The sequence below is a fragment of the Ambystoma mexicanum genome, chromosome 8 (assembly GCF_040938575.1).
Source record: "Ambystoma mexicanum isolate Mex_15411 chromosome 8, UKY_AmexF1_1, whole genome shotgun sequence".
Classification (NCBI taxonomy): Eukaryota; Metazoa; Chordata; class Amphibia; order Caudata; family Ambystomatidae; genus Ambystoma; species Ambystoma mexicanum.
Window position 1 is genome coordinate 1,518,055,955 of NC_090929.1, and position 25,475 is coordinate 1,518,081,429.

The following is a 25,475-nucleotide window of genomic DNA, read 5'->3' on the forward strand; positions in this document are numbered from 1 at the left end:
TGGAGAACTCACAATGCCCAAGTTACGCCTCCAGGTACCCCCAGAACCAATCCAAGGGGGACGGTCTGTCGATGCAATGGTCAGGGAAATTTTACGCTTTTCCCCCCGACTCCCCTTCTCAACAAGGTGGTGCACAAGATGCACCAGGAACAAGTAACCATGATACTGGTGGCCCCAATGTGGGCCCGACAGCCATGGTTCGCTCACTTGATGGAGATGTCTCTATCTCCCCCAGTGAAACTCCACTGCCCGTACAACATGCTGTCACAAGACAAGGGCAGTACTCTGCGTCCATGCCCCCAGAACATGAACTTAGCAGCTTGGCTCCTGAGATCATAGAATTCGGACCTCTACAGCTCCCGCAGAGATGCATGGACATCCTCAGGGAAGCCAGAAAACCTAACACTCGCCACTGCTACTCTAGCAAGTGGAGGAGATTTGTCATCTGGTGCAGAGGAAAAAGCATCAACCCGATGACTGCTCTCCCACACATATTGTTCTATACCTGACCCACTTATTGGATTCAGGTCTAGTGTTCAATTCCATTAAAGTCCACCTAGCGGCACTTTCTGCATACACCACTTCCCAACTCAAGGTGTCGTGGTGGAAGATCCCTGTTATAAAGGCCTTCATGGAGGGAATAAAGAGAATACACCCCCCGATAGCTGACCCAGCTCCCGGATGGGACCTTAACGTGGTACTTACCAGACTCATGGGCTCACCTTTCGAACCCATGCACAAAGCATCTCTTAAAGACCTCACTCTTAAGACTGCTTTTTTAATAGCTATCACCTCCATCAGGAGGGTAAGTGAACTACAGGCTCTTTCTGTTCTAGACCCCTTCGTTACAGTTCACAGAGATAAGGTGGTTCTACGCACGCACCCAAGGTTTGCTCCGAAGTTCATATCGAAATTCCACATAAACCAGTCTATAGAACTGCCAACGTTCTTTCAAAATCCTTCCAATTTGGGAGAAAAAACTCTACACACACTAGATGTGCGCAGAGCGGCCATGTTCTACATGGAAAGAACGAGACCACTGAGGAAGACTAATCAGTTCTTCGTCTCGGTGGCAGCAGGAAGAGAAGGGGATGCAGTTTCAAAGTCCACTATTTCTAGATGGATTGTTCAATGCATCACTCTCTGCTATACTCTTGCTAAGAGAGAACTGCCCTTTAAGCCTAGAGCACACTCTACTCGAGGCACAGGGGCGTCCATAGCATTCATTGCAAATGTTCCCCTTGAGTCCATCTGCAAAGCGGGTACCTGGAGTTCTGTGCACACCTTTACAAAACACTACTGTCTAGATGCACACTCGAGATCTGACTCCCAGGTGGGTCAGGCAGTATTAAGACATCTTTTCTCTACTGTTCCTTCTCATAACCCACCTCCAACTCCGGGTACTGCTCGCTAGTCTATGCACAGCATGTGATTCTAAGCAGATTAACAAGCATCAGAAGACAATGCATTACTTACCGTAAAAGCATTTCTGATGATTGTATCTGCTTAGATTCACATGCGCCCACCCTTCCTCCCCGCTCGGATGGAAGGAACATAGACTTCCTTTTATATCTCTCTTTTCTGTACTCACTCACGTCTAGAAGGCTCCCTCAGGGCAGAAAAATACAAACAGAGGGACCTCGACGCGTGAGGGATTGTGGGTACAACACACGTCACTATAGGGATAGTATTTCAGACACGCCTTGTCGACGTCCCTTTTCGACTACGAAAAACAAGATGCAATACTCCGCAGTGACCACTGGATGTCGGACCTATGCACAGCATGTGAATCTAAGCAGATACAATCATCAGAAATGCTTTTACGGTAAGTAATGCATTGTCATATATATATATATATATATATATATATATTTTTTTTTTTTTCATTGAAAAAACAGAACTGAAGCAACAGGTACGGCTCGAGCTATTCATACCATCGGTGAGTACGGAGTACGTCGAGGGACAATCGACGCTACGACCTAGAGCACAGCACCCTCTTGTCATGATCTCTGCTTCCAAAAGATCAGGACTTGCCCGACTCCCTTGGAAGCAGACCCATAACCCCGGTTCCGAGTGCCAGCCAGTCCCAATTGGGACCTTTTGGACCCTGTCCTGGCGCCAGTGGCACCAGGCTCATAAAGATGCCCAGTACCAGCGCTGGAAGCGCCGGCCTCATAATGCTTGGGTGGACTTACCTGCAGCACACCATGCTGCTTACTTACCTGCCAGTTGAACCCCTGATCCTCTTCTGTTTGGGACTACTTTTCCTGTTGGGTGGGGCAGGAGCCACTCCCTAGGTTCAGAACACTGGAACTCTTCTGGAAAGCAGGAACTCTTTTCTTACCTAGGCGTGGCTGTGGAAGGAGACACCTAAGCACTACAGGAGGCTATTTAAACCACACCCGATGGATGAATCTTGCTTTGTGTTATTCTGCATTCTCTGCAGCAGAACGCTCATCGTGTCTTCTGCTTCTGATCCTGGGCCTAAGGGAACAAAGGCTTACCATCCTGGAATCCAGTCTTCAGCATCACCTGTAAAGACAAAGAAAGAACAGGTTAGCACTACGGTCTTGAGTGGCAGCGCATCTCTTACCTGGTCCATCGGCTGTCACCAACGCCTCGCGCTGCATTCCGGCATCTGAAAGACAAAGGCTTACCTACTCTTCGCATGCTCCGGAGGTCTTCGCACTGCATTCCGGCATCTGAAAGACAAAAGCTTACCAGCTCTTCGCACGCTCCGGAGGCCTTCAGCGCTGCATCCCGCATCTGAAAGACAAAAGGTGCGTTTAAAGACATTGGGCAACTTTATTACTCACGTGCCATTACTCCTTCCCACGCCGAATCCAGTGGGTATTCCAGCACCCTTCAGCTTCTCTAAAGCTCCGAACTTGTACCTGCAAGATAAAAGGGACAGTTAGTGCGCATCGTGAAGCAGGCTACAAGCGCTTACTTACGTGCTTCCAGGCGCTTCTATTCCTCACGCAGGTTCGATCCTCAACTCTCATCAGCCCGCCATCCGCCATCGCCGGAACCCTGCAAAACAAGAGATATCATTACAAAAGACTTTTAAGACATTTGAAGTGCCCAGAACTTACCGTTCGTGCAGTTAACGATGGATAGCAGTCCTCTGAGGTCAAGAGGCCTGCACCCTTATCCAGTGAAGAAACTGGTTACGGCACCCTGCCCCGAGGCAGATGGAGAGCTCGGCGTTCACTTACCTAAGGTGAGGGTGTTAACCTTTGGGGTTCTACAGGAGAAGAGAAAGGGAAGAGGAGAGAGGCACCCAATAACCCCAGTTCATTAATCCCATATTTTCTATCTGCAGACATCTTACTCTTCGAGTCAGACATACAGTGCACAGAGGTCCAGCCCAAAGAGCCAACCGTGTGTTACACATCACCTTTGAAGATACGGCATTCACCCAGTCAAGACCGGCGCCTCTGCGGGAATCAGGTGAGCGTTACACCTCTGCCGAGAAAAAATGTTTCCGAAGCTGGAAATAACAAATTATCACAAGATGAGGAATACGTGGGAGGAACATCCAGTCGAAAGAACATTACAGTTGGTAAGTAACTTGTTCTTTGGGGGAAATGGTTTCTAGCTTTGAGGTTGTACATTTGCCACAGGGTGATCATGACCTCCTTTCCATTACGATTGAGATTTCAGCAGGTCGATATAAACATATGGTTATGCCCTCCCTAGAGGTAAATGAAGGCTTAAATCGCATAAAAATCCCTGCAGTGAAAATTCGTCTTTTGGCACCCTCGCTCAAACAAGGGTTTGCTAGAGATGAGTTGGTGGAATATGCTTGGATTTTGGGTGGCTTTACACAAAAGGTTGGAAAAGGCAGCCTAAGTCATCTGGCGCCTAAACATACCTATAACATCGACTTAAAAGTCAGATGAATTTATAGGGCGGAGGTGAGGAAACTAAAACGCCTAAACACAGCCTCCTCGATAGCACCCATTAAAAAATGTAGGCAGACCTATAAAAATTGGGTGAGATAACATAGATTAATAATCATCCAAAACGATGCAGAGAGAATGTTGCTTGCAGTATGTGGGAAACATGTGCGCAACATGTGGGAACTCATCAACTGAAAGGGGAGGGTGACTGAAGAAGGATGGGTTAGCCACTATTCTACAATCTTTGAGGGCTCATTCCAACCTGCTCTCTCCAAATCAACCCAAGGCACATATGTTTGGTGTTTTCGGATTTTGACGAGGTGGATGTCAGGTCAATGATCATGAGGCTGAGCTCTTCCAGAGCAGCAGGACTTAGCAAGCCCCGCCCAACTGGTGCCTTCCTGCTTGCCGCTCTTTTTCACCACTTAGCAAGCCCCGCCCACCTGGTGCCTTCCTTCACCATCACTGTCTTTTGGCCAATGCTGGATTTGACTTTTATGGACTTCATTCACGGTGCGTTACTCTTTCTCAACTCTCATGCTGGACTTTCTTTGCATCTTGTAGTCATGGTGGCCTTGAATCATGCTGTTCCTATCTTCATCTTGTATCCTGGCTTGCAACATTATGTTTTACTACTGACTTCTGCAATTGTATTCGCTCTCCACTCTTGCTTCACCACTCTTTTTGACTGCTTACTCTCTTTTCTCTCCTCCTTTCCCTTCTCCCGTTTCCTATCTCCTCCCCTTACTTTCTTCTATGCACTTACTCTATCAGAATTGTCCCTGGACCTAATATGATAGCAACTTCGTCTGTTTCCTCCACCCTCCCATTACTGTTTTTTTCCTCCCCACCACCCCTCCAGCACTATCTGAAATGTCGTCAGGCCTAGTATGATAGTCGCTTGTTTTGTTCCTCCCCTCCCTTTCTGCACCCCTATCCCTCGCCTTTTGTTTTTCTCCGGCTCTACCAGAAATGTTGTCAGGCCTAGTACGGTAGTTGCCTGTCTGTTTCCATTTCCTTCCCACTCCACCCCCCCCTCCCTCCCTTCCTTATCTATGTCTTAGCTCTTGCACTATCTGAAATGTCGTCAGGCCGAGTACGATAGTTAACTTCACATCCTTACTGTTCATGGCCTATAAGAATGTGGTTGTATTTTCTCTTGTTCCCTCCCTTGCCTTGAAGCGCTTTGAAAGACATTGTGTATAGGCTCTATATAAATAAACAATCATATCATATCATGGTGTCTCCAACTGTATGCTGAAGAAAAACCCTGAGGGCTGGTCAAACTTTGTGGCATCTCTTTTCAAACAGGTAATGGTAAATAGAGAGGTGCCCTGATCTTGGCGGGAGGACTGGGTGGTGCCGGTGTTCAAGAAGGGTGATGGTGCTGATCCTAATAACTATCGGCCTAGCGCCCTTCTGGATTCACTGGGCAAGCTGTTTGCCTCCCTGATCCTTCGGGATCTCACCTCATGGGCAACTGAAAAGGGGATTCTAGATCCCGGACAAACAGGATCCAACAAGGGTGGGAACCTCAGTAAACCTTTTTATCTTGCATTTGCTTAAACGTAGAGGCAATTGCAAATAACACCACGTGTATATGGCCTTTTTGGACTTGCATCAAGCCTTTGATGGTGTAGATCGGAGTCGAATGTGGGCCAAACTGAAAGCCTGGAAGTGCCCAGTAGACCTCTTGGAGGCAATCCAGGCATTATCAGCATGATATTTCCTACTGTCTTCCTTCCACGGAGGTGCCGGCGGAGCGGCTGCTGCACTGCCTCCTCCCATCTGGAGCCCTACACCTTACTTCCCTCACGAAGGTAAGCCCTCCCCCTGGGCTGCAGTGAGCGCACACACGATTGTGCTACTTCGAAAATGATTAATGCTTTCTTATTCCCCAATGAGACTTGCGGCACCGCCATGCTGTGTATTTATGCACATGAGTTGCTTGAGCTTGGTTTTCGCGCCTGCTGGGGCAATGTTTGTTTCTGCTCTTGTAACTCTGCTGTTTAGCCATATCAATATGGCTGATTCATCGCAAGCACCAGAGTGCTATATGCGAAGTTGCAGCTGGACTGGGATTGGCCTGGGCCTTCTTCAAATGGGCTTATCGGAAGTCCTGCAGCCTTGGCCAGCACTCCAACCAAAGGCCCTCTCCTAAGACCCCTGTCAGCTACTTGTCCGCTACAGGTATGCCTTGGTTGCCTGTGATGCTGTGTGCCTCCCCCCTGGTTGCCTGTGATGCTGTGTGCCTCCCCCCTGGTTGCCTGTGATGCTGTGTGCCCACCCCCCCGTTTCTTGTAATGCTGTGCGCCCGTGCGCCCACCCCCGTTGCCTGTGATGCTGTGCGCCCACCCACCCCCCCCTGGTTGCCTGTGATGCTGTGCGCCCACCCCCCTGGTTGACTGTGATGCTGTGCAATGGTTGCCTGTGATGCTGTGTGCCCACCCCCCCCCCCGGTTGCCTGTGATGCTGTGTGCCCACCCACCCCCCCCAGTTGCCTGTGATGCAGTGCGCCCCCCCCCAGTTGCCTGTGATGCAGTGCGCCCCCCCCCCAGTTGCCTGTGATGCAGTGCGCCCCCCCCCCCGGCTGCCTGTGATTCTGTGCGCCCACCCCAGTTGCCTGTGATGCTGTGTAGCCAACCCACCCCAACCCCCCCACCCCGGTTGCCTCTGAAGCTCTGTGCCCCCAGCCCCCCCTTGTCCTTCGCCCCTACTCCTTTTCCTCTCCTCTAAGCCACGCCCTCTTAAACTGACTCTCTACACTTGTATACTGCTGCCGCCCTGCAACATGGGGTTGGGTAGCATGTTTATGCCACCCAAAATGACTCTGCATTGTATGCTGCTGCCACCCTGCAACATGGGGTTGGGCAGCATGATCGTGCCACCTATACTGACTATGCATTTATTTGCTGCTGCCGCCCTGCAACATGGGGATACTCAGTCTGTATGTCTTTGCAAGCACTTATGCAACTAAGTAAGCTGCCCTGCAACTTGGGGCTAGGCAACGTGTATGTATGTATGTTTGTGCAAGCACTTATGTAACTAAGTAAGCTCTCTGTAACAGCGCTGCAATGCCTGAAGGCTGTTATGCGCTTTATAAATGCAAATAAATAAATTAAATAAAAATAAATATACAGGCGCTTCTATACAGATCAGATTGGGAACGAGTGGCTTGATGTCTTGAAAGATCTTGACATTCTGCGGCCTTAAACCAGGCTGCTCGCTTGCTCCCATCTTAGTCAGCCTGTATTTTTCTGATTTGGATATCTCGCAGGATACCATTCGTGCATTTCCACCAAAGCCTGACCTGCGCTGGCTGCTTTATGCGGATGATATTGTCTTTCTTGATCAGATGGCAACAGGCCTCCAACGCAGAATGTCAGCATTAAATGTTTACCTAAAAAAATGGCATGAGTATGAATGTCAAAAAATCTCGAATTCTCCAAATGACCAGTGCTAGGAAGAAGATAAGGACTTCTTACTCATGGAGGGTTGAGGAACTGCGGTTGGATGTTCCATTATATATTTGGGAGTTAAGATTAATAAGTACTCAAATGAAAATGCTCAATTAGCTTGGTTGAAAGTAAAATTTCAAAATCTGGCAAACCAAGGATTTGCTATTCATATGCGCTACGGGGCCTTCTCTGTGAAACCTATTATCACATTTTACCGACAAAATGTGATACAGGTGCTCACCTATGGTGCGGAAACGCTGCACAATCAGAGTAAAATAAAATTATGGCTTAGGATGGTAAGATATTAAGACTCCCAACATCCTTATCCACAGCTAAAATTTGGCATGAATTACACCTCTCTTCAATGGCCTCCATAGTACTATGGAAGTAAATGTCTTTATATAGGAAATGTATTATGTAGAAAGTCCCTCCTCCGTTTGTCATCTTGAGACCTGTGAATAAGGTAAATGGAAGATTCTTGAGCCAATAGTTTGAGGTGATGAATGATACATTGTCCATTGGTGGGGTGGACATTGACATGTTAAGGGAAACCCCTCAACAAGTAAAGGCAATATTGGAAAGGAGTGACTGGATAAACACCTGTGAAGCCAGACCCATCGCCCCCTCACATTCAAATGGTGGGTGGGTGGGGGGAAAAAAGGGTTTAAACGACCCTCCTTCGTATCTTTTAGTTCCCTTCAAGTTATTACAGGGATCTCCTCCTGTGTTGCCGCCTGGATATTATGCCCACACATGAAGTTTTTTTCAGACGGCAGCAAGGGGGGTTTGGAGAATAACATCTGTGTTTTCTGCAAGAAGGGTGATCAGATTGAAACACTTTTTCATATAGCATTGGATGGGGAATTACTTTGTGGGGAAAGATTGCACTTTATGGAAAATTATCTGGAGGGTTGTTTGACGCCGGAAGAACATTGGGATCTGCTGGTAATAGGAAAAAAATAGGGCAAATTTTGACTATGCTCAAATGTATTTATTCGGTAATTGGTTTGAAATCTGAATGGGCTTGAATCTTATGAAATCATAGGAACTTGGGGAACAAAGTAATGCTTTATAATATCATATAATGAGATGACTACGGATCTTGAGTCAATGTCCGGTGAAGGATATTTGCTATTGTATATCTCTTTCTTGTTTCTTTTGACTTGACTGTTTTACAGCATAATAGAAATTAGGAAGCTACTCGCCTGTATTTGAAATTGGTGGATCATTGGTTTTTTTAATGCTCTTAAACTGTTAAAGGTTTCTTTTGATATTACTATGTTTTTAGTTTGAAACTTTTAATTGAAAAAAAGAACATTTGATTTCCCATCTCAGCTGAGGGTGTGGGGGGGTGATAATATTTTCCTCAACAAACCTCCTATTTGATCAATGGTACTTGGAAGAGCCAGGGGGAGTGGGGGAGTGTGGACGGGGCTTTAATATCCAGAACACTGATCACAGGTAGTTCTGCTTTACTTGCCGCCCTTATCGGCTTGTAGATGTTTTTCAGGTCCTTGGTTGTTGCGATCTGTAGATAAGGGAAGACTCCTTGGTGTTTATGGCATGTCAGAGTAGGATTTGAAATGGAGGTGGAATATTGGAGACCATGGATATGCATACACACTTTCGATAAATATTTGTCATTTATATTATAAATGGTACCTTAAATATAAATTAAACCTGTCATTTATTTATGGTCGCATCCTAACTTGAAGGTTGTTTGGTCCATAGACTAGTGCTCTGGTCTGTAGTATTCTGGAAAGAATAAATTATGTATATTTCTTTTACTTTCAGCTCGAGAAGCAGCAATCTGGGAGTTAGAAGAAAGGCATCTACAAGAAAAACACCAGCTGCTCAAGCAACAACTCAAAGATCAGTATTTTATGCAAAGGCACCAGCTACTTAAAAGACATGAAAAAGTAAGTTGAATTCGAAATTATAATTGTCTTGATGGCTTTGCAATTTCTTATTGGAATTGAAATAGGCTGTCCTATGTTTATGACTTGTAATTGCATTGTAACAGGTTTGCATGCAGTATTTTGTACAGTCCTTGCATGCCCAAAACCATGTTTAAAAACATTTTTAAAATATTTTTTTTATTTGACAGTCCTGTGCCTTATTTTGAGGACATCTAGGGTGGTGACTGTTGGGACAGGTTTTTGTGGCTGCCTTCCCTCCATAGACATCAATGGAACACCTCCATTTGTCTTTCTTTTGTCTGTAACCTGTTCTGACTTTTGGAAGCATGTTGAGCTTTTTTACTTCACTAACCTTGTTAAGCTCATCAATTTTGGGTGCGCTGATCTGTCCCTGTGATATCCGTGCAGGAGAACTCTGTTCTCCATTGTAGAATTCTTTATTTTTCCCTGCACACCAAACCTTACTGTAAAGTGCAGTAGAGACAATTTGTTTCCTTGTAACTGTTACTTTGTGGTTACTTGCATGATGTGTCAGTGCCAGGCTGGTGGCAGCGTATACTTTCCTACAATTTTTATGATCTTGTGCACTTTTGCATTTAGCCGCTTTATGCCATTTAGAGTACCATATATTTTAAAATGGCGTGCCACAAGAATTTTGCCTGTCCTTTGGCCATCTTGTCGTTTGGCCTAATTTCTACCCTCACAGGCCCAGATTTGCCATATACGGGAAGCCCCTTTCCCAGGCAAAGCTGTGGTATGTTTTTGTGGATGGATATGTGGACGAGGACTGCCTAGTAGTAGTGCCTGTCCACATCCATGCCAAAGTTTGTGTTGCTGGGCTGATGTGGTGGCCAGAGGATCTCCAGAAGTGGACAGCCACTGCCAGTTTGATGGTGCATATCCTTACCATTGGTAGGTGTTGAGGGGCGGGGCGCATCTAAAAGGGGGATTCATGCAGACATTCTTCAGATCATTGTTTGAGCCAAAACCCTCATGAATAGGTGAATCCTGCTGAAGACCCGGACCATTGGAAACCAACCAGGATTGCATTCTTCAACCGTCCCTGTGAAGCCCTTCTCCTTGTCTGATCTCCAGAAGGCCTTCATTCGTGTTTTTCGACACCTGGACTAGTGGCAACAACCAGTCTCACCCCCTGCTTGAATAGTCTGGCCTTGAGTGTCCCAGAACCATCATATGAGTTGGCCAGCTATTCGTGGGCTACCTTGCTGCATGAGTCATCGTCCACAGTTGAGCCTTGAGACTTCACAGATCCCCGACATGTGTAACATGATGCTTACCCTGCAGCTCTCCAACATGAAGATGGGCCCTGCAGGACCAGTTTCTTTGTTTCCGCCACAAGGGTTGACTTGCTATTTCTTCAGAGCATCATGCCATGGGGTGTCCTGAGGTCGTCGCTGGGCGGTGGTCCCTTCGCCCAAGCAGAGGTGTCCAGTATACAGAACTGATCCATTAGAGCGCTGGAACTGAAGCCGAAAGTGACCTTTGAGCCCGAGACCCTTGACTTCTTTCAATGGAACCAAGGCATGAAATAAGAGCATCCAGTGATTTTAGGAATGGTGATCCCCCAAGTGAATCGGGGTATGGGGAGTCAATTAACATACCTGTTCCTACCACCGTACCTTCATAGTTTAGTGGGCATACCGCCTGTCCAACCTCTGATTGGTGGTGTTCTGTTCAAGTATCCTCCCCTAGTCTTCCCCTGAAGTGGTTGGATTGGAAGGTGGTCTGCTCAGGACTTTAATTCAATTGTTACTTAACTTTAAGTTTAGTTTCTTTATTTATACCGTGTGCCGAACCCTGGGGTAACTGGGCGCCGGAGATTTAGAGCAGGTTACAACAGAATATAGACATACAAGATAACTAAGTGCAGTTGACCGGTTACATGGTGGTCGAGAGACAGACACAGGCTAAAAGTACATTGATTAGTGTATCAGAAAATGGTAGAGTTCTTGTTGGCGAGCCAGGACTTCACCTGTTTTTTGAGCGAGAGTGTGGAATCTAAATAAACCCCTAGGGTTTTAATTTCTTTGGCCACAGTGATTAGGTTACCGTCTATGCTGATAAAAGCGTAACGGGGGTCCAGTTTGTTTAGCCATGGTTGGGAGCCGACGAGAAGGAGCTCAGTTTTCTCGTCGTTGAGGCATAAGCAGTGTTCTGCCATCCAGGTTTGGATCTCCAGGTAAAGGTTGTTGATCCGTATGGAGTCCTCTTCATAGCAACCTGATAGGGTGATGAGAACCTGGGTATCGTCAGCATAGTTTGTGTATGTGACACCCAGGTTATCAAGTCAGTGGAGCAATAGCTTTGTGAAGATATTGAATAAGGTTGGCGAGACTCGCGAAACTTGTGGGACGCCACAGAGGATGGGGATGGGGTGGGTTGAGTCCCCTGGTGAGAAAACCCGGGTGGTTTGTTCGGCTAGGAAGGATTGGACACAGGTGGTCGCCTGGCTGGAGAAAGCAGATGAGGCCGTCGGATGTTCTGTGAGGATCTGATGGTCGACGAGGTCAAAGGCTGCCGAGCGGTCGAGCAACAGGAGAATGGCTTGCCCTTGTCCTTCGCCTCGTCCATCTGAATTTTTAAGTCCAGAAGGGCTGTCTCTGTTCAGTGCCTTGGTCTGAAGCCAGATTGTCTAAGGCACAAAAGGTTGTTCTCTTCCAGGTGCTTCTGGATTTGCAGGTAGGCCACTCTAAGATCTTTAAGATGTAAGGGACAGTGGTGATTGGCCTTTAATTAGTTGGGTTGTTGGGGGTCTAGGTGAGTTTTTTTTTTTTTTGAAGGGGCATGACCCAAGCCTACTTGAGGCTACTAGGGACTGAACTTGTTTTGAAGGAGGCGTTGATTAGGGCTGTTATGAAAGGGGCCAGATCGTTGGCGCCTTCCTGCATGATGGGAGCTGGGCAGGAGTCCCTTTGGCATCTGGAGTGCTTGAGGCCTTTGATGATGCTTTCCAGTTCTTTAGTTGACACTGGGGTGAAAGAGAGGGGTGGGAAAGTTGGAATTTAGTGGTAGGGGACAGTTCGCTTTTTTGGCTAGGCTGAGCTTTTTCTGTTCGATTTTGGATTGTATCTCAATTCTGTTGTCAAAAGTCTCTTTTTTGGCCCCGAGGATAGAGGTTTTGTAGGTGGTGGCCGCTAGCTTTGTTTTGTTGGCCTGGTTGGGCGTTTTTCTCCAGGTGGCTTCCGCCGCTCGTTTGGCGTTTCGAAGGATTTTAAGCTCAATCATGAACCATTTGTTCAAGTCGGCTGCCGGTTTAGCTTTAGTGAGTTTGATAGGGGCGATGATATCTACTGCTGAATCGAGTGTTTTATTATAGTGGTCAGCAAGTTTGTCCACATCTAGGTTGGAGTAGTTTGCAGGAGCAAGGATGTTGTGGATTAGAGGGCGAAGGCTTTGCAAAGTGATGTTGCGTTTATTCCCGGTGAGGGTTTGCGGGATAGTAGCTGGAGGGGTGTTCGGATGCGTCTTCCCTTGGATGGAGAAGGAGATGACGTGGTGGTCTGACCAGGCGGTTGGTTCATTTTTAAGGATGGAGGTTGAGCAGTTGTGATCCGCCAACCAATCCAAGGTTCTGCCTTTGTTTTGGGGCTGTGATCCTGTGCTTGAGCCCTAGTTGGGAGATAGTGTTTTCCAGGGAGAGCGCATTGGCATCATTAGGATCGCCGAGGCCTAAGTTGAAATCCCCAAGTAGGATGAGTTGAGATCCTGTTTTTGTATTAGTGGTTAGGTCGGATATCTCTCCCTCAAATGAGGAGATGAGGCCTGGTGGTCTGTAAATGAGGTGCATACGAATAGTTTGTGTAGCGGACAGTTGGAACTCGACTGACAGAAGTTCAGTGGACCGGGAGCTGGACAAAGGGGTCACGGGATGTTTTGGCGATAAAGGCTACTCCTCCTTTACCTGAATCCCTGTCGTTCCTTAGTATTGAGTAGTGCTCTGGGATGGCGAGGGACAGAGCTGGGCCTGCTAACTGATCCAGCCAGGTTTCAGTAATAGCCAGGAAATGCAGGTTGCTAGCAGAGATAAGGTCTGCGATGTCCAGCGTATGGGCGACCAGTGACCGAGCATTGATGAGAGCACCTTTGATCAGAGGGTGTTCAATTATGCCAATGGTTTTTTTTGGGTGGTGTTGGGGGAGTGAGAACCGGGAGCCAAGTCTCAGGTTTCTGTCCTTCACTGGGCATGGGTTTCAAGGTGTGGGAGGAGCAGCAAATTGGTGAATCCATTCTAATGGGCTAATGGCGCAATTTGGAGGGTCGATTTGTTTAGAATCAACATACCCCATAGTCCTGGTGTATGTGTGACATTGAGTTGGGGGTGATTGAGGTAGTGGATTTGCAGGGAGGAAGGTTGTGGTGTTGGGGTGGAGGAGGTAAAGTGTTGCCGCCAAGGTAAGAGTGGTTATGTAGAGGGTTACCATGAACAAATTGTTTGGGTCGGGGGTTCACTCGAGTTTGTTCTGGCACAGTAGGCTAGTACAATCAGGTACTGTTGGCTGGTATTGTTGGGCACAGTGGGCTAGCTCAATTGGGGAGAATAGGCTAGTTCAATTAGGCTGTTTAGACACAACAGGCTAGTTCAAATTGGGCTGCAGTACAAAGAAATTGTAGTACACATATGGTTCAAAGAAACACTAGGCATTGTAAAAAATAAAGTGTTTCTTTAAATACAAGTAGGCCCAGATGGATCTTGGGGGAAATGAGTACCATCACATATCATATAAACACAGTATTAAAATAAAACACACTATGCTTTGAAGTACACAGACCAAAGCATAGACCTTATTTAGAAAACTAACAGTATTCTAGGTAAGTTAAATATTATCACACACATTCAGTATAGGCCACATCTATTCATGGGGAGTAAAACCAGAAATTACTTTCAGATTACTTTACAGTAATTCAAGGGTAGTAGACCTTGTCAGTTATCCAGTGACACTCAGCAAGGAAATCACATAGTAAACCAACATGCAAATATACTTTTCTGAATAGTGGAACACAGATTCAATAGAGGTATATATTGTCCACTACCTTTGTGATAACACACAATTATAGAAGGTGGGTAAGGCCTTTTTGGTGTAATATACAATTAAAGTTGCTTTTCAGCTCAGTGGAACACAGCCTAAAATGAGCAAGAAATCTTTACACTCATTTTCGATGCACCAGGCAGACCAAGGTCAGCTACACATAAAGGAACAATTTTCAAGAATGAGACACCGCTATTCTAGGCAGGTAAAACCTAATGTTCTAATGTACTAATACAGTTGCTTTTCAGAACAGTGCAACACAGATTGAGGTAAGCAATAACTTTTCAACTTGTTTTAGGATGGCACACAGCTCACGCAAGTTAAGTAAAACCTACATGCTTTTTAAAGAAGGTATGAGCAACCTAAGAGGGAAGTATAACCTAAGGCAGACTTATTCTGGACAGGCTAACAGCAAGTCAGTTGGAAGCAAGACCCAATTGGGGACACTCATACATTTATCCTAACATGGATAGTAAAGTGGAACCAACAGCATTACTTTTGGGAAGAAGCACAACCAATTCCCTGGTGAGTAACTTAACCGGACTTCTACTTACACAGTTTCTAAGGAAAGTAAGACTTTATATATACTTCAGAATGGCAGAACCTTTCTGAGGTAAGTAAAATAACCTTACATATCCTTTTACAAGTGGCAGAACACTTTCAAGGTAAGTAAGAACCTTTGTAACTGTTCACTCTAAAAGCTACAGTTACCAACTAACTATTGTATAAGTAAGTAAACTTTTCAACACTTGTTTTACTTTTCAATGCAGACCCCTTTAAGTATCCAGCCCTTCCAATTCTATGGTACGAGTTCTCTCAGAGACAGAAGAAGGAAGACCGTTCAAACTAGCAAGTAAGTATTCCACTTTCAAAGTTAGTTGAGGGTCCAGGGATTTCACAGAAGACATCCTAGGAGGATTCTAGCAAGGGCCTGGATGAACTGGACGAGAAGACTCCCAATCACAGGTAACACTGCAACGCTACACATGAATCACAAGAGACTTAAGGTAAGTAATACCCAAGCCAATACAGTACTTCAGCACAGAGGAGTTTGCAGCAGGACGACTTCAGGATCTGCAGCCAGAAGTCCAGTTGTTGTATTCCTTTTTCATGAAGACAGAAGACAGGTCACTGGAAGGACTTTAGCAGCACAGATCACAGGGAAGGCACTAGGCAAGAGTTTCTTCACAGCTGGATGTGGGTCTGTGGTTTTGACACCCTTTTCAGGAGCCAGAAGAAAAAAGAACATTGCACATCAGATTCTTGTAGTTTGCAAGGTACAGCACTCTGGTGAGGGCACTTTTCGGACTTGATTCACATCTCTGGAGGTCCATCAGGATGCCCACAAGGTTTCAGCAAGATTCGGAATTTGGAAGACTGTGCACTGCTCAATGGCTTGAGGTCCCAGTGTATTGCAGCACCGCAAGGTGGCAGCACGATGTGGGATGGCTCAAAATGCATGTCTTCTTGAGTCTAGTGGATCGCTACAGCCTTCGTTTCTTCCTCTTCAGTTTCAACTCCAGTGCTTGACTTGTCAGCAGCTTCCAGGTTCAGAATTTTTCATCAGGAACTAGAGCTTAACGTGTGCATTCTCTCCCTGCATTTTACATAAAGGGCCGGTCTGGCTGTCCAATCAGGACAGCCAGCCCCCCATTGGGAGTTTGTTTCTTTCAGGCAAGGTGAACGAGAAAGTGCTTGAGTTTTGGACTCCGCCCTCACTTCCTGCCTTTCCAGACACCCTGGAGCCTGGGCTTGGAATCTACAGGATTGCTGATGAAGACAAAACAGCCACTGAGGTTGTTCCTGCCTAGAATGGCAGGGGAAGACCTCAAACAGCAAGCACTCAAGAAATGACCAAAAAGAAAGTGGCCCTTCTGTGCTTTACAAGGTAATGGAAGACTAAAAAGTCATAAAAGTAGTTGCACTGCCACCAGCCATTCAAGGAAACTTGCAACTGTAACAAAATTGTTACCTGGTTAGTAAGAAAGGGGATACATTCTATCCCCTCCCCGAGTCCCCCGTCCCCCCTCCCCTCCACCCAGCACGTCACATAAGGTGAGGTGTGCTGGCTCAGTAAAATGTAAAAGGGGATGAAAATGCCTCTTTACTACTTGGGAACTGTAGTTCACACAAATACATGAAAGAGAAATTAACAGGGGAGCCCATATGGGACCACCGCCGGCCTAAGCCCAAAAGTTGTAGGAAACTATAACTTCAACCATACACTAGGGAGAGACATAAAAAAAAATTCCCATGAAAAGAGTAAAAGACTATGTGAGAGGGGAAAAAGATTCATACATTTTGGTAATTTTGAGCATGAAAGATTCGGCCTAAAACTTCCTAACTTTATACATAGATGTGTATTCTCCCCAGGGATATACGTACAAAAATGTATGTTTGCAACATTGATACTTTTCTATTTATACTCAATACTTTGCCCTTTCTGCCGGAGGTCAGTGACTTCTACCATGTCTCAAAAGAAAGCACCAAAAATCATTTTTAAATTGACATTTTTACAAATTTTCAAAGTCTTGCTGCAAAGATACAAGTCTTTAAAGTTTATTCCTGAAATAGTCTTTGGGACCAAATGGCAGTCTTTGTACGTGGGTCCATTTTTTTTCCTCTGTCCTTCACTGCTGCAAACTGTCATTTCCTTTAGAGCATGGTGGGGGTTTCTCCCTTCATTGAAGTTATGTTGCCCCTTCACACTTCAGGCTTCCTTCTCTGGGAGCTTCATTGTTTGGGTCCCAGCAGAGACAAAAGTCTGTTCAACCCCAAAATTATCAGGGGGTTGTCAGTATCTGCTGAGAGAGAGCCCTCCTTTTGGGGCCACCCCTCCAAGCAGAAAACCTGTTTTTCAACTTGCAGCTCAGGCCACCATATTTTGTACCTTTTAATTTCTGATCTTAGATCCAGAATTAAAGCAAGCCGGTTGCATAAAATAACCCATGTTATATAGTCTCACCATCAACAAATCCCTTCATATTGCCAAAGACTGGCAGGCTTTCATTCACCAGTGTACTGTTCCAACACACACAGGCATTTGTTTTTCTTTAGTTTTGCAAAAGCCTATTTTTTTACAGGTGGTGCAGCTGGCCTTCCTTTTTAATTAAAGTTTTCATCTCCAGCAGCTTCACACACTGTCTGCAGCTATAGTTATTCTCTTGAAATGCTGGAGCTGGTCTGAAGCACTGATGCATTGAAGCAGGCATGGCTCAGCTAGTTAGTCTCTCTCTGAACAGCTGAGTTTTGGATACTTTTGCAAAGAAAATGACTGTGTTTCCCGTTTGAGTAAAAGTAAGGTTCCGGGTTGATTTCTTTTTAGTTGGTTTGACTAGGCTTGTCAATTCAGAATCATGCCTGGTTTTGCTGAGGCACAGTGAAACACATAGGGCTTGGTAGGGCTTATTAATCACAGTGGCTTTAAGGAACAGAGGGACTTGGCGTCAAGCAGCATTTTATTTTAAGGTGGAAAAGGGTTTCTTTTCAATGTATATTTTGGCTTTTGCAGCAAAGCAATGCTGGTTTTTCCACTTTCTTCCTTTTGTTTGTGTGAGAACCCACTGGCAATCTCCTTTAATGTGCCCCCTGGTTCCATCCTGCCCGATGTGTGCATGGCAGGAAGGTGCAGCCATTTTTATTGTTGCAAAACGCAGTTTTGAGCCATGGCGCTGACAGGAGCCAGTGCAACCCTTTTGTGGTTGTTTCTGCGCAAATGCAGCTTAGTGATGTGGGTCAATGCTGTTGAGTGGGTCAATATATCCCACAGAACGCCAATTCACTCCAACTACAAAAAAGCTCCATTTATTGCTGCAACCTAAAGTAGACCATGGTGTCCAAGGTTCCAGAAAGAAAGATTGGACGTGGTCCGAGGCCATCATTGACTGGAGACGAGCCACGGGACGTTTTTGGGGAAAATGGCCAAAGTGATAGTAGGTGTCGGGGAGCAACCCAAAACTTTTGAAGCTTTAATTGTGGCCTGGAAAGAACCAAAGAGACTGTGTCATGGTTAAAACCCAAAATTCTTTGAAATGTTTCACAGCTAATGAAATTCCTAGGCGCAGAAATACATAGTTCTTTCTTAACCCTCTCCCCTCTATGGCTTTTCAGGCCATAGCTCCTGTTCAGATCGTTTTCAGAATCGGAACAGAGGACAGACTCAGAGAGGGCCATGTTAGGCAGAAACCTGTCCAGTTCCCTCTGGGACCACTGCAAAAGATTTAAGACTACAGGTGTTTGGCAGTAAACCCACTTGGTAGCAGTCTGTACCACACAGATTCACTTGGTAGCTGTGGCTGAGCAGTCAGACTTCCCTCAAGAAGAGTTAGGCAGTATACAGAGTATTCACAATAGGTCAAAAGAGCACAGTAGAACAAGTAAACACTGACCAGAGCTGGGTGTAAAAGAGATCTAATTATTTATTTAAACCTGCATCTAATAAAACACACAGGTACTAATGTTAAGGAGTTCAAAAACACGGTCACTAAAAGATATACACTCCCTTAAAGGAGTATTGGACAATTCTTAAGTAAAGCCCCACTTATTTTCAGACAGCGGTGAGCGCTTAACGCAGATGGCACTCTAATAATTCGTTTTAAAAAAAGGGAGGGAAAAGATACGTATAATTAGAAACAGATCCCAACACTTTCACAAGAACACAACAAGAGAGGAAGGCAAAGTAAAACCGTGAAGTTAGAGTTCAGAAGGCCGGATCCACTTTAAGAGGATCAGAACGAAATGTGTCCAAGGTCACACGGTTGCAGTGCACAACAGTCTTGAAAGGGTTCAAAAAAAGAGTTGGACCAAAGAAAGGGACCAGTTAGATGGTCAAGGCGGCCAGCCCAGTCCAGAAGGTTAAGGGATTATTATTACCTTATAGCAATCTTTAGAAAGGGAGGCCTGGCGGACACGGTACCTTAAAGTGGTGAGAATACTCCAGCGGGGGCAGTTGTTCCTGGCAGCGGATGTAAGTCGGTGCTTCGTCCGGGGGAAGAGGATCTCGTCGGGGAGGAAGATAGGAGTCCGTTGCACTGCCAGGGAAGAAACCAGCCGCGGAGTTCTCCAGTAAAAGGAGCGGTCCTTTTATTTGCGGTCCAGTGGTAAGTGGCTATCCGGTTGCCGGGGTGCTTGGTACGGGGAATTCGACCACAAGACGTCCTGGGATGCGAGGAAAAGAAGGTAAACTGGTTGTGCCCATCAGTCAGGGGAAGCAGCCTCTCCAGCCGGGAGATCTTCTGTCGCCGGGAAGTGGTGAGTCGGTTCCGCAGGGCTCCACCGGTGGTGTCGTTGTGGTAGGTCGGCTCATTTTCTCCCTCATCGGATTCTCAGGTCCTGTGGCGACTTCTGAAGTTGCAGTTCCCAAAGCCCTGCTTTTATGCAGCACACCCCCATTCACTCAGCCTAGCTGTCAATCAAACATGCTAAGTGGTCACAACCCAACTTTCTCACCGGGAGCGAATCCCCGCAACTTTCAGAATTGGATAAACGGGGGACTGGAGACGGTGGACCAGCTATACATGGGAGGAAGACCACTCAAATTCGACCAATGCAAGGAGAAATTCCAACTCCAGGAAAGAGACAGATTTACCTACATCCAGATACGCCACTGGTGCTCGCATCCCCAGACCCTCCAAGCAGCGACACGCCCCCGACCGCTCTGGAACTCACACTGAGAGACCTCCCCACCCGCGGTAGAGTATCCACCCTATATAGACGCTTCTTAACCGACTTCCTGACTACGAAGACTCGATGCATGGCTCAGTGGGAGGCAGACCTGGGACACCCAATCGAGGACCAAACCTGGGTGGACATATGGACCAGAACACACACCTCATCTACCTGCATCACTAACAGGGAATGTGCATATAAGATCACACTCCGGTGGTATTACCCGCCCCTCCGACTTCACCATATAAATCCGCAAGTGGACCACTCCTGTTGGAGAGGATGCGGCCGCCCAGGCTCCTTCTTCCACATGTGGTGGACCTGCCCAAAGGTCCAACAGTTCTGGAAGACATGCCTGGGGACCATCACGCAGATCACCGGAACGAGAATCCCCCTGGAACCAGAACCAGTCCTGCTGGGAGCTCCGATCCCCACGATCTACCCGCGCTCCGGGCCCAGATCGAAACTACTAACCCACTGCCTCCTGGCAGGGAAAACAGTGGTGGCATGAACTTGGAAATCCCCGGAAGGCCCTCACGTCGCCCAATGGTGGACCAAACTCTGGGACATTTTGATCGCGGAGAAAGTGACGGCAGCACAAGCGGGAATACTCCACAGGTTCCGGAATATCTGGGCCCCAGTGCTTGAATATGACCAGCGCTTCCCCGCCCTGACTTACAAACCGACCCGGGCCCGCTGGATCCTGGAAAACCTAGAGACCCCTTGAGGCAGACCCATAGACGCTGAGGCAAGAGGGGGGGAATCCAGGAGGGAAGATACCACCTCTGGAGACTGAGGAGCAATGAGGTCGAAGGACGAGGAGAGGGAGGGAACCCAGGGGGGGGATAAGAGACGGGTGATCAATATGCCTAAAGAATCACTGCTGATATTGTTTGTAATTATCATTCTGCCTTGATTTAAAATAAACAAAGTTAAAAAAAAAAAAAAACATGCTAAGTGGTGAGCCGGCCGGCTCACCACTTGGGCCAATCACCCAAGAGTGCGACTTGAGTTACCAAGGTGCCTAAACCCCCTCCCACACACCCTCTGGTACCCAGACAGAGTGGCACCACTTTTGGAGGCTTCTGTGGAGAAGCCCGCCAAAAAGTGGAACAAAGGGCTCGACTTGGGTTGGAGTCACAGAAGAGAACACAAACGCCATTTTAGAATCGAGTCCTGGCAAAAAATACCAACCGGCAAATTAATATTAATTAAATAAACCAGCGGTATGTTCGAGGCTATGAGAATTAAATAATTAAAGTTGGTAGCCTCGAACAATGGGAAAATCCCAAAGGGATATATTCGCGGTCGAATATAAAAAGTAGTATCCACTGCCACCAGCCAAAACTCGATCAGGGGGTACAGAGGCGTGCCCCCTCGACTAACAGACCCTGGGGCAATCGAATTGCCCCGACCATTATGTCCACACTATGATGGTTTGTACCGGTTTCTGTTAATAATTTGGGACTAGTAAAGCCAATGGTGACTTTACATGCCCTGGGAGACAGTAGTCAGTCCCAGGGTATGGAGGTTATGGTGGGGTGTCACTATGGCACCCCTGTGTCACTACACGGAGGGTGCTGTGTAACACACATAGTAAAAACACATGAGACCCTATGGAGTAAAGGACCCCATAGCCCATAAAACACTAACAGTCAAAGGAACACCATAAATCATGTCCAAGAGTGGGAGAAAAAGTCTCACTCTTGGCAGGAGAAAAAAACAAACTCCAGTAATCCAGCAAAGCTGCTGGGGGACTCACTAGGTTAGGAAATTCAGCCTAAAGAGAGAATTCTCCCTAACAGGCCACTCTGTTTGGATGAACAGGGACGATCATTAATGTCTGCATAACTTTATCTGGGTAATGTGGAGGGACAGAAAGGCTTGGACTTAGGAGTGTGTGAGGCTGGTGAAGGGTTCAGTTAAGCACACTTAATACAAGTTATGAAGAATGTTTACAAATATGTTTTATCTTTAGAAAAACGCTTAGCAATGAAAATCCATAGGTAAATAACACACACAAATATTCACTACTGTCGATTCACCTTGGTGTGCTCTGGTAAAACCACTTCATTTTAAAGTGCAGTAAGAAACAGATTTCAGAATACTGCAAAATGTAGTAAATCAAGTGAATAAAAAAATAGAACAAGGTAAATAATCAATAGAGAACTAATAGGACCAAAATAAAGCAGCAAACATCATACAAAACCTTAGAAATAAGGTACGCTTCTTAAACAGTCCTTACCTAGTTAGAAACAAAGGGTCCTACTGCCCTTAGTCAGAAGTCCCAATAAAAGCCTTTTCAGGAGACTAGTAGTCTCTTTAGGAAGTTCACCAAGTGTTTGCTTGAGCCAACATGTAGTGTATAAGCATTCCAAAGTACAATGAGAACAGAAGTAAAGTTCTTACCAGACCCCCCCATCCACTCATCTTAGGGACGACCCAAGGGAGATTAGAACATCACAGTTCAAGGCTAGGCAGAGGAGACATAGGGCCAGGACTGTATGCCCATCAGAGTGGAGGTGGGGCAAAACAGATATATATATATATATATATATATATATATATATATATATATATACTCACACCCTTGACTCTGATTCACTCAGGGACCACTGTAGGAGTTCCTGAATTTGCAGGGCCTTTTGGATTTGTGCATTGGTTTCGTTGAAGAAAGTCCAGGGGCCTTGGCTGCAGAGGTCACTTCAGGCGTCCGGGGATTTTGGGCCCAGCGAAGTCACAGTTCCATGCTCCGATACTGGACAGTTAAACACAGACTACTGGACTACAGTTTGCAGGCGGCGAACAGTGATGGCCGCTTGAAGAAAATGTTGGAAGGGACCCTTGTGGTGGCAACAAAGAGATTGGTCCTGCAAGGCCTCTCTTCCCAGTCGAAAGTTGCAACTTCAAGGAAATGCTGCTTGTTCTACAAGCTGAGGATCTGCAGAGTCCCAAGGCTCAACTCGGGACTGTGCCCAGTGGTTCGAGTTTCGAGCAGAGGTCAGGATTGGTTGTTCCTTACCGGTCCAAGGGTTAAAGCACTGATGAAGGTCTCCAGGAGATCTGCAGTGAGACAGGTCTATGCTGGGCATGTTAGGAAAATGCTGCTGGCAAGCTTCCAACGACTAGGTCCAGTTCTTCAGTCAGCTGTTTTCCTTCATCAGGATCTTTGCTCCAACAATGACCTGAGGAATATCTGCAGGGGTCCCCCTTTTACCAGGATGCAGGCTGGAGTTGGCCCAGCTCACCAGTGTTCTGCACCATTCAATCTTGGCAGAGGTTGTCCAACCCGGGCAGCCACTGCATCTGCGCAGCAACAAACGCTCTGGCACGAATGGGGACTGTTCCAGACAGACCCTGCCCCCACATCTGGGTACACACACACACACACACAGACATCTACTTTGCCTGCGGAAGCTGGTGCCTTCCCTGGGGAAGGGTTTAACATACATGGCCAATCTGGCCATTTCAGGGGTCATACTTGCCAACTAATGTTTGTTCCTTACAAAGGGTTTGCTGGGAATTAAGCAATGAACATATTTACTAGTTGCAACCGAAGACGATTTTTTTAATTTCAAATGGATTTGTGAATTCAGTATAAAGGCTGATTATTTGCTGTACATTTACTTTTGTTAAACTTTGGTGTTTGGAACAGGACATTTTTTGGTTTGGGCCTGTTTGTGTTAAATCTTTTACATGTGTGTTTATTCTTCTCAATAGGAAATGGAACAGATGCAAAGATATAATCAGAGGCTCATTGAGGAGCTGAAGAACAAACAAACTCAAGAAAGAGCAAGACTGCCCAAAATCCAGCGGAGTGAAGCAAAGACTCGTATGGCCATGTTTAAGAAAAGCTTAAGAATAAACTCATCCGGCTCTCCAGAGCAAGATCGTGAAAAGATTAAGCAGGTATTTCAGTACATGGAACATAATCTTGACAAACATGACTTTATAATACATAAACTTTCTTCTACATAAACGTTGATTATGAATGACAATACTTTGAAATCTCACAATATGGATAGTCTTTTATATAAAACAACGCTCAAGGGTTCTGAGGTCTTGGAAGTGTTTGGAGGGGAAGGTGTTTGTCCCCACACACATATTAGGACCTTTATATGTGCCCTGTGGTACAGCAAAGTTTTGTAGGCAGGGCCACTTTAAGCTTTTTTGGGGCTCTGCGCATGGACATCTTTGGGGCCCCCCCTCAATCAAACTAAAGGAATTAAGTGATCAATTATATCTGGTGGCGCCCCCCGCCCCCTCCACCGTGAGCAGAGCCCCGCCTCGCAGCATTCAAAATAAGCAAGTTTACTCCCTTTAAGTCCCCTTACCCTCTTCATTCTTGCTCTAATCAGATTGATAAACAAGTAGCATTTGAAGGAAAACAGCCATCTACAAGAGGTTACTTCTATTCTAGTATAGAAACAGGATACTTTTTTATCAGTAGCATCCGGGAAGGTATGCAGCCTGTAGTATTAATGCAGGACTGTATTTAAACGGTACATGTAACCCAGAATAGGCAGAGAACTCAATTTAGCTGCCTCAGAGAATGCAGAAGTGTTCAAGCATGGATAGAGTAGACCAATTGTAAGGAAGGAGAAAGCTACACATACCATAGCATGGCTAGTGGAGGCAGATTAGAGGCTACCAGGAAGGTGCCTCTATCCAGACAGACTGAGATTAGAAGTGGGACATAGTTTTCAAATACCGTTGCCATTAGAGACCAAGGGAACAAGTGCCTGTGGTGTGCAGTATATCAATGCTCACTATTGTAGTGGAAGCAACCCTATAGCCAGTGAAACCATGAGTGGGGCTTTTATGAAGATCATACCCTGAGAAGGAAATCACATTGAGGGGCTGACAATTTTGAAAGGTTTAGGGACTGGCAATACTGAGAGGTTAGGCAATACAAGATTAAATGATATCCCCAGGATCACATATTGCTTAAGGGGTGAAGCTGGGATTTGTGCCAACTCTGTAATTTCTGCATTTGAACACTTTCTTTTCCAGCTCTTACCATGTATTAAAACAAATCTCATTTTATAAAACTGACTTACAAAGTACACATCACATTTCCAAACCTGACAATTTTTAAAACCAAAATATTACAGAAGGGTGTTACGGAAAATGGGAATGATTCTAGCTACATTCTATCCATCAAGGGAACTATACAAGTACCAGCATACCAATCAATGTGATTTAACAGATTTAATCTAGATATGTCTTTTGTACTTTTTAAGCTTTAAATACTTCCAAAACAATGGCTTGTGACATTGTCATTCATAAACGTGCAGAAAAACCTTTGACTTTTATACAAAAAGCGTTTTGTGTCAAACAGACCTTAAAATATGCTTACCCAATGCCTACACCATCTGGCCGGCTCTCTCCTGTCTACCACCCCGTCCACTCAAATGGCCTACATAAGAAGAAAGATCAAGTAATGAGCTAAATGATGCCACCAGCATGCAAGAAGGCAAA

General features: G+C 45.9%; 1 protein-coding gene across 3 annotated transcripts in view; it reads left to right on the plus strand.

The window, feature by feature from the left end:
* Positions 1 to 25,475, plus strand: part of SLK (STE20 like kinase) — a 985,407-nt gene that overhangs the window by 755,825 nt on the left and 204,107 nt on the right. For all 3 annotated transcript variants that reach the window (XM_069611736.1, XM_069611737.1, XM_069611738.1), the window contains 2 exons: positions 9,158 to 9,282; positions 23,715 to 23,903. In XM_069611736.1, the coding sequence (XP_069467837.1) occupies positions 9,158 to 9,282; positions 23,715 to 23,903 (314 nt within the window). The remainder of the gene's footprint in view (positions 1 to 9,157; positions 9,283 to 23,714; positions 23,904 to 25,475) is intronic.